Here is a 13,599-nt window from a genome sequence, read left to right as displayed (position 1 = left end):
CGTAAATTATATTCAGCAATTTATCATTTAAAAGTTTAATGTGCTTCTATAAATTTAAGTTGCATGACTCAAGTGTCGGGTCGGTTGGGGTTCGGGGAGGGGAGGGGCGAAAAAGGGGTGGCACGCTATTAGTTGCAAAATAAATTGCTTCCACACAGACCAGAAAACCAGAAACAGGTTCATGTTCATGTTCGGTTCGGTTTTGGGTTAAGTTTTTGGTCCTCAGACCTTTACACTAAACCAAAATTGTAAGAATCATATTAATAAACTAAGGCTAGAGATGATATAAAAATTATTTAATATTTTTTGGTTAATAAATTAATGGTATTTATCTAGGAAATGTAAAGCTTATTTCAAGTCATTGTTTTATATTGTAATTTCAAGAGCGAAATAGGAGTAAATGAATATCATTCGATTGAAAAGTCATTGGTTAAATATCAAAGTAATAATAAATCGACAATTTTTAAGATTGTCAAACTTAAAATCATTTTCCTACATTTCATTAACGTTCTATTTATAATATTTATTGACTTGTTTTTCCTTGCAGTGCATTATGCTGTGAACTCCTTGCGGAATTTGCGGCACTCTTGAAGGTCAAATGCCGTGCCAAGGTGAAATGGATAAATGCTTTAACATGAATTTCAATTGCCAATCGACAAATGGCCATTTGTGGGGTTTCAAGTGTTAAGAAGGGGCTTGGAAAATGTGCTGGATCTGAAAAAAAATCATCCTTCCACATCAACGGTAAGTGATCAGCTATGTATTATGAGTTTTCAATTATTTACACCAGACAATACAATCTAATTTAAAAATAAACACAAAACAAAAAGGTAGCTCAAGCACAGGAAATTTAAAAAAGAACTGGAATTTATTTAGATTTTTAAGAACTTTGCATAAATCATAGATTTGATAAGGGAACATTAAGGAAATTCATAGCAAGAACTACTCAGAACGACGATTTGGTATTTATTATTTATTTTATAAGGAGTTACATCGTAAAAATTTTCAAAAAAATCCAGAAATATTTCTAATTTTTTAATTTTAAACCAAATATACAGATTTGTTACCCTATTAAAAACTAGCATAGAAAAGCTTTCCGAATTGAAATTAATGCATTTTTGGTCAAGTTATGATATATTTTCATGATCAAAGTGTAGATGTAGATAAAACTGCTGGGGATACGCTTCCAAATCCGATGACTTACCCATAGTTAGAAGTCTCCAAGCTCCAGGATACAATGGGCTCCTGGCTCCTAAGAAAGTCTGGAAGCACTAGATCTTTCCCCTTTCGAGTATCCAAGTATCCGAATATCTAAGTATCTGAGTATCTTAGCATCCCGGAGCAGCGGAGCGTGTTATGGAAACTATTTGCCACCTAGCGGAATGCGTGGGTTGAAGCCTGGGAAATACGGGTAGGGAGGAGGTGGAAAACTGTTGGGGCGGCAGAAGGACACTTCACTCTGTCGGCATGTAATTTGTTTAGTGTGTGAAAATGAAACATTTTTGTTGTCGCTGCTACCCAGTTGCTTATCCTGGAGGACATTGTACAACACGGCGAATGATTGATGGTTTTTCTTAACGAAGAAACGGGACAAACAAATGAAACTTTTGTTTCTTGCATAATAAAATAACGTAAACCGGCAGGCAGGCAGGATGAGCAAGGACTCTCTCACACACACACAAAACCAAAACCAAGATGAAACAAGAGAGCAAAAAAAAATGCCAAGCAAGAAAGGAAACAAAAAGAATCAACTTACTCTTAATTCCTTATACAAAAGAATTTTTCAATTTTACGCCAAAATAAGTTTGGCCATGCCAGTAATTTTTCACCCATCCCCGAGGAAGGAGGGGCTCTGGCTTTTCCACCCAACCCAAAAGGAGGGGTGTGCTAGTGGTTTTCCCGGGGGAGGATATGAAGAGAAGTGAACTAGAACAGGTTTAAGGGCTAACCAAGGCTTAAGTGCATCGTAATTAGTTGTAATCATTTCGATGTGCCGACACTTTAAACCTGCCCAAAGCGGAGAAGGGGGTTGGAGCTCGGGAAAAGCGGAAAATGCGGGGAGGGAGGGGGGAATGGAGAGTGGCTCGACATGTTACCGAAAACCGAAAGTGTCAAAGCTTATAAACGTCAGGCATAATTATGCCTGCAGGATAATTGTTTAGACACATGAGCATAATGAAAACATGACATGGCATCCTGCGAGAATCAAAATGCCACAGCTCCAGCTCCATCTGGGTGTGTGTGTGTGTGTGGGTGTGTGCTGATGTGTAAATGTTTGCCCTATGTGTGTGTGTGTGTGTGTTGGGGGGGTGGCCGTGTGTGTTGGCATTTGGGTTCTTGGCAACACTTGAGCAATAAACAAGCGCCTAAGGTGGACGGATGTGTGTCTGGCTGCGGATGTGGATCATGAATAGGGAGAGAGATGTACCAATGTGTGTGTGTGAGAGTAGGGGGTGGGGGGGGTGGCAAGGGATAAAGGATCCTGAGCAAGGAAGCTGGCAGCTAGCGGTGAAAAGTCTAAGGAACGAGATACAACGCCAAAAAGAAAGGAAATACCTGTTTATCCTTTAATTTAAGTACATTTCAATATCATTTTACAAATTTACATATATTAATTACATAATTAGTAAAACCTTAATTTATTAATATAGATATTGAATTAATGCATTTTTTATAAGTTTATTGAACGTTTTATGCTATAAAGTCAAGACTCTTTTTAAAACCATTTAAGTTTCAAGATTTATAAAGAATTTCGGTATTTTAATCATGGGTTACGTATTTATAATATCATTATATTGGGTTATATGGTAAATTATATAATTTTATATTATTATTTATTTACCTTTTTATATAAAACTTACTACACTTACCTATTTTATTTACGATTACATGTACTTTAGTTTCTTGTACGAAATATAAATTTTATTAATACAAATTAAAATAAAGTAATAAGATAAATTAGCTATTTATATTTTTTAAGATTTATTTTAATTATTAGATATTTTTAAAAGTTTTTTATACCTCAATTCATGATTTGCTTACCCGCATAATCATATCGCAAAAAGTGCGGCGAGTCAAAGTTCATTCGAGGCGTGCTTTCATGTTGTGAGGGGTTTGGGTGCTGTGTGTGTTGTTGTTGAGCTCTCATAATACACACAGGGCCTACACACACACACCACCATACACCACACACATACACACACACACATGTTAATTACTGTTATCATTATGAATCGCATACAAGACTAATTAGTGTGTTACACTTTCATTTATTGTTCCATGGGCGAGCGCAGGCGAGCGAACAAATGAGCGAGCGATGACGAAGCTGAAGCTGACTCTTGTGTAAGAACCACACACACACACACCATAGACACACCCCTCCCCCTCTCACACACACCCCTCTCCCACACACACGAGCATGTTAAGTGTTTAACATAATGAACACGAGTATTACGAGGGAATTAACATGACATTTAACAACGCAACCGAGACAAAACCCAACCAAAAGCTGCAACAATTTGTCGCCGTCTGTGATTAAAAGTGTGACATTCTCAGTCACAGTTACAATCACATTCACAGTCACAGTCACATTCTTACAGCCTCTGAACTTTTTGCTGAGTAATTTTCAAACTTCCAGCCGAGATTCTCTCCTGTTCTTTCTTATATTTTTTTTCTAAATTCTCCGTTTTTTGTGTTGGCTTTTCCGCGCCGGAAGAAAAAACTTAAGGCCATAACCGGATCATCGCATTATCGTCCTTCTAGCTGGGGGTTCTATTGGATTTTATTGTTATGCTTATGTGGCACTTTCATTGCATTTTCCTTGTGGCCCATCACATTGTCCTGGCATTCCTTGTGCTCCACCATCCAGAAGCCTTGGCCAGGGCAAAGTTTTTCCAAAAACCTAAAAAGAAAAGCACTGCAAAACTGCTGGCCAACTAAGTTTAAGTAGCTGCAACATAGATTCCAAGCACTTCCTTCTGAGTTCCGAGGCCCCAGTTCTGAGTTCCAAGTTCAGGCCATCATGACCATCGTCCAAGAATGACAAAAAAAATAAAATAAAACCAGAAGAGGAGAAGAAAATTAAGAAAGCTTAAGGATATTCAGCACAGTGATGCCAGCTTTCTTTCCTTCCTAAAAAACAGGATTCCTTGAATATATGCCTAAATTTGATTAAGGTAATAACAAATTAGAAAGAAAATAATTTAAAAAAGTTTCTCACAAATATTCTTCTTAATTTGAAATTTAAATAATTTTTATTTTATAAAATACATTATTTACATATAATTCCCAAAAGATAAAACACTTCAAAACCATAACAAAAATAAAATTCCTTAACTCCATAATCATTGAAGCACTGAACAATGTGACCCCGAATGGACACCAAATACATGGTAATCCTTTATGGAGCATTAAATAATTTATCACAAATTAAATAAATGCGACAAAAAAGGACAATAAACAGCAGGACATGGGCAGGAGCTGGCCAGGAGTTGGCCAGTCTGAACCCCATTCAGGGCGCAATCAAAAATGCAAACATTGTTTGGCATTCGCAGTTAATAAATGGCGTCAAAAGGACATGTCCGCAAATATGCATTGTATGTATGTTTTTTTTTGCTTTTTTGTGATTTTATTTCAGATTTAACGAATTCCCCGTCGTCTTCTCTGCGTCTCCAGCGGCGAGTGTGTGTGTGTGTGGGTGTACACACACGTTCAAAAATATGTGAGCAATGTCGGTGCCCGCCTGGCGCCCACAAAAGCTACGCTAATGTCATGTGTGTGTGTGTCTGTCCATTATGCAAATTAATTTTTGGTAGCACCAACAAACACCTTCACCAAACACACACACACACAGACATTGACAAAGCTGCGATAATAGTGTTTAGGCTAGCAAAGACAGCAGCAACAACAACAGCAACAACAACAGCAACAGCAACAACAATGGGTTTACCACAAGAATGACGACAAAGTGATGACCAAAAACGCAGTCAGCAACTTTGCGACTATTTCAACACACACATTTCTCTTCCGTTTCCGGTGCCCAGTGGCGCCCCCTTTCGTTCGGTTCGCTTTTTCGATCCACACGATCAAGGTCCCGGAAGCCCCAAAAAAGTATGCTATGAAAATTAAATAGAGATTCCTCTCTTATAAATCGCGATAAAAAAGGCTTAAAAATATTAATATTAAAATGAAAATTTCCTTTTCCCTTTAATATTACCAATATTTTCTGTTAATTAAAATATATAGAAATAATTCATATTTCATATATATAAGCAAAGTAAATTAATTGTGTGCAAAACTTACAATAATTGCTTATTGCATTCTACATTTATAGACTTTGCTGCTCAGTGTACTTCCAACCAGTTCGCTTTTCTCGTTTTCATTTCCAGTACAATTTCCATTTCAGGTCCAGCTGCATTTGACAAAAAATAGCAGAGTTATTTTTGAATAATTTTGAGAAAAAGGTAGAACTATGAGGTGATTGAGGTGCGGATAGGTTGTCTTTAGGGATCGTATTTGTATGAAGTTCTTGTAGTTTTTCTTTTAACTGTATTTGGTTATATAATTTATTTAACATATTTACTAGAGCTTATTTTTGTTTATTCATAATTCAATATAAAGTATATATAGGAGAAAAACTTTTGTTTAATATCAAATATTATATAAAACTCCTCTTTTTGATTGATATTTTCTTATCTAATCATTTATAGATATATAGATGAAAGATATTTCCCCATCTGATATTTTTTAAATATATATATATGTATATATATTATATATTTTTTAACTTAAAAATCCAACCCTGGGTCAGTTGATGTGGTCGCCATATACTCTCGTACATGAATAAACTTTACATACTTTGCATGCATTCATGCGTGGCTATATATGTGTGTGCATGTGTGTGTGTGTGTGTGTTGCTGCATCCCTTAACACTCCCCCCCCCTGGAAAAACACTGACCCCCCCTGCTCGGTGCCCATGTGCCCCCTCATGTGGTCGCCATCAAAATTGACAAAAATGCAAATTTATTTACAACTGCAGCCAGCGTCAGGGTCGAGTTGACGATGGCGATGCTGCCACGTGAATGAATGCCAATGGCAGCTGGAAAAAAGGGGGTTTGTTAAAGGGGGGGTTGTTAAGGGGGGGAGGAGTGATAAGAGGGGAGTTAGGGGATTTTAAAGAGGGGATAGAGGGTACAGGAGTATAGAGGGTTTATAAAACAACTCGGCAAAATCAACGTGCGAGAACCGACACTCTAACAAAAGTTTGCCAAGGTTTTACCCAAAATTATAAAACTTTAAAAATCTTAAAAAAAACTTTTTAAATCATTTAAATTAGGTATATTTTTTAAATATCGAATTTTAGGAATGTTAAATGAAAACAATTAGTAAGCTTGCTGATGCTGCAGAAGACCCTTGTTAGCTTAAGGATAAGATATAAGAACTATGTTATTAAGTATTAGATACTTTTTTAAGATCACTTTGATTCCCTGTCTGCTTTTTTATATTTTTTTTTGCAGTGCATACACACCGACACTGACACAGATCCCAGATAGTGGGGGGGAGGGTAAAACTGAAACACCAACAACCAGCAAACCAGCAGCGGAGGCACATTGCACTGACAGTCGAGCTGTCAAATGTCGCAAGTGTATTTGAAAAACGTGGCTACAAAATGCGCAAAACATTTCCCTGAAAATACTTGCGTGGGCGGTTTTCGCATAGTCTTCGTTGTTTCAAAATGGGAGTTGTGAGAAGAAAGAGGGGCAGAGAGCTGTGAGTTTTCCGGGCTGTGCTGTTGTTGTGGTTTTTTTTTCCCCCGAAAAACAGGTGACAAAACTCCAGTGGACAGGGATCCGCAGTCAGAGTTCAACTTGGCCAAAAGTAGCTAAAGTGTTGGAAGAATGTGTGAAAAGGGGAGTTTTTTATATGGGAGAGATATATAACTCTTAAGCTTTTGATTTATAACTTCAACATGTAATTAAAATGTTTTATAATACGTTACAAATTTGGTTAAATATACTAAAATAAATTCTTAGTATTATTTACCCCACTCTCTTTAGGGTTTTCCAGCTTAAACTAATGACTTTATTTTTATATAATTTTCAAAACTTTTTTGCCACAATTTTCCTGTTAAAGAATTTAAAAAGACTCGTGCCGTAATTGGTCTCCCTTCTACGTTGCAAGTATGGTATATGTGTGGCCACATCAGGTGGACTCTCCGAAGGCGGAAACGGAAACGGAGACGAAGACAATCGAGAAGGCAAATACTTGGGAGTCACAATGCCCCAGAGCTGGCGCATTGTGTAAACTTTTAAATTGCCCGATGCAATTGTCCCCGGGCAATTACGAGCGATGACTCTCGGATAAGGATACGCTGCGTTTGCCACGGTGTCCTGTCCTGTCCTACCCTAGCCTGACCTGACCTGGAAAGCAAAGCTAATGCAATGGCAGTGCTTCAGTTGGTTCTAGTGGCTGCAACATGTTGGCCAACTTGAATGGGCCACTGGCCCGGGAGCTGTTGGATCTATATGGTTTGGTCCTGGGCTATCTGGCTGGCGGAGAGACCACCATGATCTATTATAATCCCGCAGGACTCGACTGCAATTGGAATATGTTGTGGCAGCGTAATCTAACCCATCATCCACAGATCGTCTGGCAGAAGAGTTATCCCTGTCCAGATCTATATAATCGATTCAATAGCGACATATTCGTCTTGGCCTGCCTATCGCCAGGAGCTTTGGGTAAGATTTACTCAACTCAATGAGAAATATTGAAATTTACAGGATAACTACTGTTTCTTAGGTGAATTGCAGCTAAAGAACTTGGCCAGTAGCCTGCGACATCTGATGGCAGTGTCGGTGCTCATGGAAGTGATGGATTTTGATCGAGAGGCTGTGGCCAATGAATATTTATCGATTTGCCTGCACAGCCAATTGCTCAATGTGGAGCTATATTTTCGGAATCACAATGAATCCTTGATCCTGTACAGCTACCAGGCCTTTCCCCACTTCCGACTGATCCAAAAGCCAGTTGTAAGTGATCTAGATGGAAATATCTTTGTGGATAAAATGGAAAACCTGCAAGGACATCGCCTGCGTGTAGTCCCAGATCTGTCGCCGCCCAACACCTTCGACTATCGGGATGCGAGTGGAAAACTCCAGGTAGCTGGCTACCTGTGGGACTTTATAGAGACGTTTGCCACTGCAAGAAATGCAAGCCTGGAGATGATTCGTCCTGGCTGGCGGTCTGGAGCCGCTCCGGCCAGCTCTTTTATGGTAGATCTGACCAGGAACGGCACGGTGGACTTGGGCCTCACAACCGTACTGATTTCAAAGCGAAATTCGATTAAGGTGCACGAGTACACCTATCCTGTTTTATTCTCCAGCTGGTGCACCATGCTGCCCGTGGAGAAGCCCATACCGAAGGATGATCTCTATGTCAGAATTATATGCCCGGGAGCAGTGGCTATTCTGCTGGTGATCCTTCTGCTGGGTTACCTATTTTTTGTTTCCATGAAATACGTAAAGGAGTGCTCCTGGCTAAGCATCCTGCCTGGTTTAATGGCCTTGATCCTGTTGACCTCAAGCACCGCCCAGCTGCTGTCGCTTTTGATTTCACCGCCAGTCCACAAGAGGATCGAAAGCTTTGACGATCTGCTGAAGAGTGGTATCCAGATCATGGGCATCAGGGACGAGTTTTATGACATGGACGGTATGTTCCGCGCAAAGTACGCCGCCGCCTTTCACCTGATCAATGATCCTGCAGAGATCTACGAGTTAAGGAATCACTTCAACTCCAGCTGGGCCTACACTATTGCCCTCATTAAGTGGCATGTGATTAATCAGCAGCAGCAACACTTCTCGCGTCCATTGTTCCGGCTCTCCAAGGATCTCTGCTTTAACGACTATGTGCCCACCAGCTTCGTCATGGCCCCGGATTCTGTGTACTACGAGTCGCTCAAGGATTTCACCTTGACGGCTTTGCAGGCGGGCCTCATGAAGCACTGGATTGCAAAGAGCTTCTACGACATGGTCGCGGCTGGTAGGATGAGCATTCGGGATTATAGTGAGCTGGTGATCCTGAAGCCACTGTCCATGGCCGATCTGAGCCACACCTGGCATATCTTTGGAGCAGCCCTTGCGGTGTCCAGTGGTGTCTTTCTGCTGGAGCTCACCGTCTTCTATGTCAATGTTTTTCTGGATAGCATTTAGGGTTCTCGGAGGAGGAAAATATATAAATAAGCAAGACAGGAAACTAGTTTGGGGAAGTATGTTATTTTTCGACAAATCAAAGTTAAAAAAAAACCCATAACTTAATGAAAAATTCATTAATTTCAATTCGTTCTGTTCAATGCTAGTTTTTGATAGGTTAAAAAATCTGCATACTCAGTTTAAAATGTAAAAATTTTGGACATTTTTTTTTAAATTTTAACGACTTAAAAAATTTTAAAATTTTTGAAAAAAAATTTTTTCTGACGAAGATGCTTAGAAAGATTCGCCAGTTTATGCTGATCAAGAATATATATGATTTATAGGGTCGGAAATGATTCCATCACATTTTTACAAGCTTCTGACTGAAATTATAATATCCTGAAAGGGTAAAAAATGGTATTGTCTTTTTTACTTTATAAAACTATTTAATATTAATTAAGTTTATATTTTGAAACACAACCCACTGATTTTCTAGCTCACTTGAAAGGTTTTTCTTTTATATTCAAAAGCATAAAAAGCAAGCTTACCATGATAAGAATGAAAATTTATTTATTTTTAAATACATTAGAATTAAGTTTTTAGACACCTGTGGATTTTTCAGATTTTTCCGTTCTAAATCTTTTTATTCAAGTTCAAGTTTGCAATGCAATATCAAGGCAATCTACTAACAACTTCACTGCTTCGATTCCTGTACATCCTTAAACCCTATTTGGTTACGCATGGACAAGTCCTTAAAGTTTTCTTCATGTTTTTTTTTTTTTTTTTTTTTAAGGGAAATAAAAGATAGAGCAAATGAAAAGGGAAAACCCCAACTTGGCGCCGTGGAGATAGAGTCAAATTAGCTCTGTTTGTTTTCCCTCAAACGCAACGAAAAGCGATTAAGTGAAAAGTTTGCCCCTGCACTCGGGTGCACTTTTTCCGCTGCGGAAAAGCTAATGGGGGAGGGAAAAGCGACGGGCAGCGATGTTTTCTGCTCGATTTGATGGCAGCGGCAGCATTCAAATTGTGTTTGCAGTCGCCCGGAAAGGGGAACGAAATTGAGGAAAAATATATACGAAAAATATACGAAAAATATGCGAAAAGTACAGGAAAATAAGAGCGGAAATCCTTAGTTTTTATTTTAAGCAAGGTCGTGTTAAAACGTCCTTTCTTAAAGTCTCCTTTAAAGCGCTGCCCTTTACAAACACGAATATATAATATATTCTCATACACAAACGCACACACACTGAATGTCCTTGTCCTTGTTGTCTTTCGCCGCGTCTTCCGGAAGTGGCGATGATAACACGCCGAAAAGGAAATGAACACTTTTTGGGCAATGGCGCGCAACGGAGTTACTATAAACAACAACACAGACACCCGCGAATGACTAAAAATTTAACTTACAATAATTACCACGAATCGATAAAAGCCCTCACTAATGTATTTATTTATTAACATTAATGCTTGACAGTAAAATATATATTAATAACTGGTTATAGTTACCATGAATTATGGAATCGTTGTTTTATCGAGTAATAAAACAGGCTTGCCTTTGGTATTTTAGCTGGACGTGATTATATATCTAGTATATCTTTCTGTGTATACACTGAAAACATACAAAATAGCTTCAGCATCTTTTTTAAGATCAAAGTGCTATGCTGAAAAATATTTCAGTTCCATAAAATATATTTGAAATTCTACAATATTTAAGTGTAAAGTTGTTCAGTTGATTTTAAATCTCTACCTTTTCCTCTTGGCATTTCCAATGTCCGAAGAGGGTATCTGGCAAAGTGAGTTCCTTAGTTCCTTATTTCCTACCATCCCCTTTCGGTTATCTCCGCCTGTGACCTCTGCCCTACACCCCGAACCGGTTCACCTTCGCCCACCCTCTGCCCTGTCGCGTCGGCAGCCTTTGGGCGTAAATTTTATTGAGGTCGAATTGAAAATGTGGCCAAGTTGGAAGCGAGGGAAATGGTTGGAAAACGAGGGGTTCGTCGGCGGCGGGGAGGCGTGGCAAGGCGGAGGCTGTTGTCTGTTGTCTGTTGCCTGAGCAGGGAGCAGGGAACGACAAATGTAACGAAAAATTAAAAGCATTTTATGCGCAAATGGCGCGCGGCATTTAAAACGAATGCGAAATATGGTAACACGCGATTTGGCGGCCCCAGCTGACAATCGCAGCCCTCTTCAGGTCCACCCTCCCCCTCACTTTCCATGGTTTTCCCAGCCATCCTCCCCCTTTGGTTTTCCCCAAACCAACCCCGCCCGCCTGCCACCGAGTGCGTATAATTTATGTGGCATTTAATGAAAACGGAATTGAAATTTAGTGCGAATTTATTAAATGATTTTAAATTGATGTTGGCCTCTGGACCGCATGGCAGCTTCTGTCTCCCCTCAGCCCTGAAAACATTTAAATTATTGGCTTCTCTTCGCGACTGAGTTTTGATGATGAAATCTGGAGTGGAAGGGGGGGAAGAAGCGCGATAATTGCATTTTGAAAATGCGATTGAAAAGCAAGGAAATAAATACATATAGAACGATACAGAAATATAGAGTTACAAAATGTATTTTTTTAGTTGAGTAATATGTTAATTACATAATTTATAAAGAGTACCTTTAAATATAAATAAATATAAAAAAACAGGAAAGAAAGCAAACCTTGGATCACGAAAATATATCATAATTTGGCCAAAAATGTCTTAATTTCGATACGGAAAACAGTTCTATGCTAGTTTTTATTAGTTTAACAAATCTGCATATGGAGTTTAAAATTTTTAATTTTTTATTGGAATTTGTAAAATTTTAATGATTTTTAACCCTATATAAAATTTGCAAAATTTTGAAAATAATTCTCTTCCTCCCAAACATAGCAAGATCGACTCAGCTTTTAATTCTGATCAAGAATATATAAATGACTTCTTCACTTATTTTTAGGCATCTGACTGAAAATATAATCGTCTTTAAAGGTGTAAAAATAGTAATTTAATTACTGAAAGTATAATCTCCTTAATCGGTATAAAAATGATAAATGAAGCTATATACCAGTTACAAAGTAAATTACTAAAGATAAGACATTTATGGAACGATTTTCCGGGGTCTGGAGGACAATGGTACGTATACGTGATATTTTATGTTGGTTGGGGCAGTATTACGAATACGTAATTTTTTATTTGTATTGGGTTTCAAAGCTTCAAAAATCCATAGCTAAGCCAAAATTTCATTAATTTAAATTCGGAAAGCTCTTCTGTGTTAGTTTTTCTTTCCTTTTCTTTCCTTTCCTTTTTTTGCGAAAATTGAAATTAAAAAAAATCTAATGCTGATATGATATATATATGATATATGTATATGATTTATAGGGTCGGAAATGACTCCTTCAATCGTTGACTCGTCAATCGTCATGCCGATTATTGAAAAATTTGTTTATTTATTTATTACTTTTACTGTTGTTCTATTTATATTATATTATATTATATTTATATTTGCAGTAAAAATTCATGAACAGTTTCTGAAAGCAGCAAAGGATGCATGTACTGCCCAAAAAAGTATGATGTTATTTGTATGTATAATGTTGCATTTTATTATTTCTTACATGGTTTTTTTACAATCCAGCTAATGGTCAGGAAGCTAACCAGAAGCAGAAAATGCCAACTGGGCTAAAAGTGAAAATTGCGCATTAATTAAATTTAAAGCGTCGTCCGGAGACCGCGTATCATTAGAGTTGTACAATTAATGCGAATATTGTTTCAGCAGGGAAAATCCCTTTCCATCGGCGACCGCAAAAGGTAAACTTACCGATCAATGTTTGTGCCACACCTCTCCCCGCCCGCTTCATCAACCACTTCCCACTTGCGGCTCGTGTGTGCAATTAAATTGTATAATTTTACAAAATTAACAAACAAACAAAGTGAAAATTTGAAAAATCCCTGTGCAAACAAAGGGTTAACATATGTGTGCGTGTCCGCTTGTGTTTGTATATGTTTACACCTGGCATTAATCACGCACATTGCACCCGAATCTGAATAATTTCAGGTGCTATTAATTTTAAAAAACACCCTTAATTATTCACATAAATAATGTAAGCAATGAACAGGGAGCCGGCGACGGCGGCCAACTGAAAATCGGTGGAAATGCACACAATTCATTATTCATTATTTGCAAAACATTCAATCAGACTCATATTTCGATGATGAGGACACCATGCTTTTACCTTTAACTAGGTTTCCTGTCATCAACCGATCGTCACAGCGGCACATAGCTGCACGTCAATAGCTGAACGTCGCTACTGCACTTGGCTGCAGGCAACAAGCTGAAAGTCAAGGCTGTCACACTTCGATAAAAGGTAGTGAAAAAAATAGTTGGTCACACTGCAAAAAGCTTGTGGTAATGGTTATGTGTGGATTTCCGGTTGTGTTTGTAT

The 13,599-nt window shown here is 38.3% G+C and overlaps 1 protein-coding gene and 1 long non-coding RNA gene across 2 annotated transcripts; both read left to right on the top strand.

The window, feature by feature from the left end:
• Positions 1–551: 551 nt before the first annotated feature.
• Positions 552–13,521, top strand: LOC147643313 (uncharacterized). The gene is made up of 4 exons (XR_015272406.1): positions 552–744; positions 12,668–12,724; positions 12,792–12,964; positions 13,400–13,521. It is a non-coding gene; the product is annotated as an uncharacterized LOC147643313 (long non-coding RNA).
• Ir20a (Ionotropic receptor 20a) lies at positions 7,475–9,225 on the top strand. Its single transcript, XM_020950061.2, has 2 exons — positions 7,475–7,736; positions 7,798–9,225. Exons 1-2 carry the CDS (start codon positions 7,475–7,477, stop codon positions 9,204–9,206), a joined length of 1,671 nt encoding a protein of 556 aa, XP_020805720.2. The 3' UTR covers positions 9,207–9,225.
• Positions 13,522–13,599: the final 78 nt, after the last annotated feature.

Source organism: Drosophila serrata, unplaced genomic scaffold (assembly GCF_035046125.1).
Source record: "Drosophila serrata isolate PLE 108 unplaced genomic scaffold, ASM3504612v1 contig_276, whole genome shotgun sequence".
In the NCBI taxonomy this organism is placed as follows: domain Eukaryota; kingdom Metazoa; phylum Arthropoda; class Insecta; order Diptera; family Drosophilidae; genus Drosophila; species Drosophila serrata.
Note: the sequence above shows the minus strand (reverse complement) of the source record. Positions and strands in the feature narration are given on the sequence as shown.

Excerpts from the sequence above, each read along its gene's own strand:
- Ir20a (XM_020950061.2), top strand. The coding sequence starts at position 7,475 with ATGTTGGCCAACTTGAATGGGCCACTGGCCCGGGAGCTGTTGGATCTA. Across the intron at positions 7,737-7,797 it reads CCTATCGCCAGGAGCTTTGG|GTGAATTGCAGCTAAAGAAC; the intron begins GTAAGATTTACT and ends ACTGTTTCTTAG.